This window comes from Wolffia australiana, chromosome 8 (assembly GCF_029677425.1).
Source record: "Wolffia australiana isolate 7733 chromosome 8, ASM2967742v1".
Classification (NCBI taxonomy): Eukaryota; Viridiplantae; Streptophyta; class Magnoliopsida; order Alismatales; family Araceae; genus Wolffia; species Wolffia australiana.
Window position 1 is genome coordinate 5,963,317 of NC_135842.1, and position 2,723 is coordinate 5,966,039.

At 39.6% G+C, this 2,723-nt stretch overlaps 1 protein-coding gene across 3 annotated transcripts; it reads left to right on the forward strand.

Annotated features, from left to right (window-relative positions):
* The first annotated feature begins 252 nt into the window (after positions 1-252).
* Positions 253-2,413, forward strand: LOC144706985 (uncharacterized). Of its 3 annotated transcripts, none has more exons than XM_078580096.1 (4): positions 253-579; positions 668-710; positions 1,950-2,099; positions 2,160-2,413. In XM_078580096.1, the coding sequence occupies exons 1-3, from the start codon at positions 280-282 to the stop codon at positions 2,078-2,080; spliced, it is 474 nt and encodes a 157-aa protein (XP_078436222.1). In that variant the 5' UTR covers positions 253-279; the 3' UTR covers positions 2,081-2,099; positions 2,160-2,413. The 3 variants fall into 3 exon arrangements, with proteins under 3 accessions (XP_078436222.1, XP_078436223.1, XP_078436221.1); XM_078580097.1 differs by having other exon boundaries at positions 2,164-2,413; XM_078580095.1 differs by having other exon boundaries at positions 1,950-2,413.
* Positions 2,414-2,723: the final 310 nt, after the last annotated feature.

A 2,723-nucleotide genomic window follows, 5' to 3' on the forward strand; every position in this document is an offset into this window, starting at 1 on the left:
GAAACAGTTTCAGGAAACTCCACGCCCATAAACTCTTCTAAACACTTAAAACTTATAAATATAGAATCCCCCGGGATGACGTCTCGGGCCACATCTGGATCGGTCTACGAGCACAACCCTTGGGTTGGTCATACCGTGCACCGTGTTTTTGCCAAAAAAAATATTTTTTTTAGTGGAAAATATGATAATTTTCTTTTTCTTTTTTTTAAATTCTTCCCAGATCCGTCTCCTTCAAAATTAAGAAGAGGCAAAGAGAGATTGAAAACTTCTGCTGTGGCAATGGCAATGGCAATGGCAATGGCGACGACGAGGACGGGGGCGGCCATGGCCGTGGGAGCGCTCAGGCGAGGCCCGTTTAGCTTTCTGAGGTCTCTGAGCGCTTCCTCCGCCGCGCCTTCCCCTCCAAACGTCGCTTTGGGGGCGTCGGAGGCGACTGCAGAGAAGAAACCGAAGCGGAAGAAGAAAAAGAACCTCTTTGAAGTCGCCCAGTTCTTGCCCGACTGGGGAATCGGGTACAACTTGGCCAAGAACCACTGGCAAGGCATCTCGTACAAGATCACCAAGATTAATCTCTACAAGGTCTCCCTAAACCTGCTCTAAGTTTTGTGATTTTGTTCCTGATTTCGTTGTATTGGGGTTTTATTTCTTGTTTTTGATCTTTGGACAGGATGGGCGGCACGGCAAGGCGTGGGGGATTTTCTACAAGGATGGTGAGGATCCATGTTTTCGGTCGCTCTTATGAGGCTTATGAAGTTCTATGAGTGGCTATTAAAATTTCAAAATTTTTGGTTCTTTTTTGTTTACACATCTTTTCGTAAATTGATGTTCTATGTTTTCTTGTTATGATATTTGCATGGTTTCTCGTAAATTAAGAGTCCTTATTGAAGTTGATGAAGTGGTTGGAAGTTTGTGATTGCCCCTTCGAGCTTTGTTTTCGATTGTCCTCTCTGTCTCTTGTCATTCCTTTCTCGCTTGATATAGTTCTATGTAATTTCCGGATCTGAGCCATTGCATATCTGATATAGTTCGGTGATGAAGTGGTTAGAATAATTGGAATTTTTTTGGTATAGCAGAGTAGCAGAGAGACTGTTTTTTATTCAATTTAAACATTTTGCGGCATTTTTGTAATTTCGATGCTGAAATTTCTGCGTCAAGGCTAAAAATTCTCCTCTTGCGAATAATTCTCCGTTTAGCTTCTGTTTGCGATTCTATACCTTGTTTTACCATACTTATTCTTTCAAACTCTCGATGGGGAATCCAAACCATTTGTTCGAGTCTTCATTTACAGGAGCAATTACCTTATATTTTCTCTCTATGATTTGATAGACTACCCTCCTTCCGACTTTTTTTTTGAGGAAAATCTAGTTCTTGGTTAAACACAGTTATGTTTTGTGACACATGCTGAATATTTTCAAATCCAACTATTTAATTGATGTGTTTTTCATTCTGGCCTTTGAATGCAAACCGTTTTTGTGATTATTCGACCTCAAACATAGCCATTCACATAATATTTGTTGGTACTCTTCCTACTTTATTTAGTAGTAGACTTGGTCAACAATAGGGGTTCACTGAGATGTTAGTCCATGTGCGCTAACCTTTTACCCTGCTCTCTATAATCTTTTTTGAACTGACTTGAGTCTTAAAATACCGTACAAATACTCACGGTAAATGAGGTATTATTGAACTTGAAAATAAAAGATTTATGTGTTGTTTCTTTGTCTGCGGTCACGTGACACCACTTGTCGCAATCTAACAAATCTGAGAATTTTCTTGGAAAGCTTTTTGACACTAATCATGATGTAATCCTTGTAATTTGCTTCCATTAGCACGTTTCAGATATACTTGGCTCTCAAAGTTTGATTATTTTTCCATAAACTTTGGGCAATCTTAAAGTCCCATAATTTCCCTCTTATTTGAATGGCTCTCTGATTCTGGGATCATCATCTCAGGTTTGCCTGCCGCCGAAGCCCCCAAGAAGATCAGTGGCGTACACAAGCGTGGATGGAGATACATCCCAGAATCGAAGAAGATGAAAGTAGGAACACTAACCAATGGAGGAGAGCAAAGCTCAGCTGCATAGTGCAAACTCCCGATATTTAGTGAGCTACATTTCTCAATTTCTGCAGTTTAGATTATGTTCCAAATATCAATTTCTGCAGGTAGTGTGTTGCGCAGGAAAGTCCTCAACCACCTTGATGGGAAAGAACTTTGGTAGGTTCATGGTATATCAATACCTGGAAATTAGTTTGTAGGATTGATAGAAGTGGAGCAGTCGAGTAGATACGAAGCCGAAAGCCTCTTAGGGTACTTATGTTATTTCAGCCCACTATGGAGCATTTCAATTTTTTGTTGTTAGGGAAATTTCCCCTAATATCATTGTACTTATGTTATTTTTAAAAAGATATTTGTAGCCCTCATAGGGTCAGCAGAAGTACCAAATAGGGTAATTGATAGATAGCCAAGAGGGATGGGATTAACCCTTTCACTTACATTGATCCATTTTTGAAGTGAATTTATGCTTCTAGTCTCCTAGATATTTGGTACTATGATGAAGTTACACATGAATTTATATCGGTTTTTGAGTGAATGACTCTATAAAAAACGTACACATTATGTATGGGAAGAAAATTAGGCACAGATCACTATTTCCTCTTTCAAATGCCCACTGGTTTTAGTTTATGCAATATGGGGCACTGCAGATCTTTTGGTGTGGGTGTGGATAG

Coding starts and splice junctions, on each gene's coding strand:
- LOC144706985 (XM_078580095.1), top strand. CDS start 280: ATGGCAATGGCAATGGCAATGGCGACGACGAGGACGGGGGCGGCCATG. Junction 580..667: donor CCAAGATTAATCTCTACAAG/GTCTCCCTAAAC, acceptor ATCTTTGGACAG/GATGGGCGGCACGGCAAGGC. Junction 711..1,949: donor GGGGATTTTCTACAAGGATG/GTGAGGATCCAT, acceptor TCATCATCTCAG/GTTTGCCTGCCGCCGAAGCC.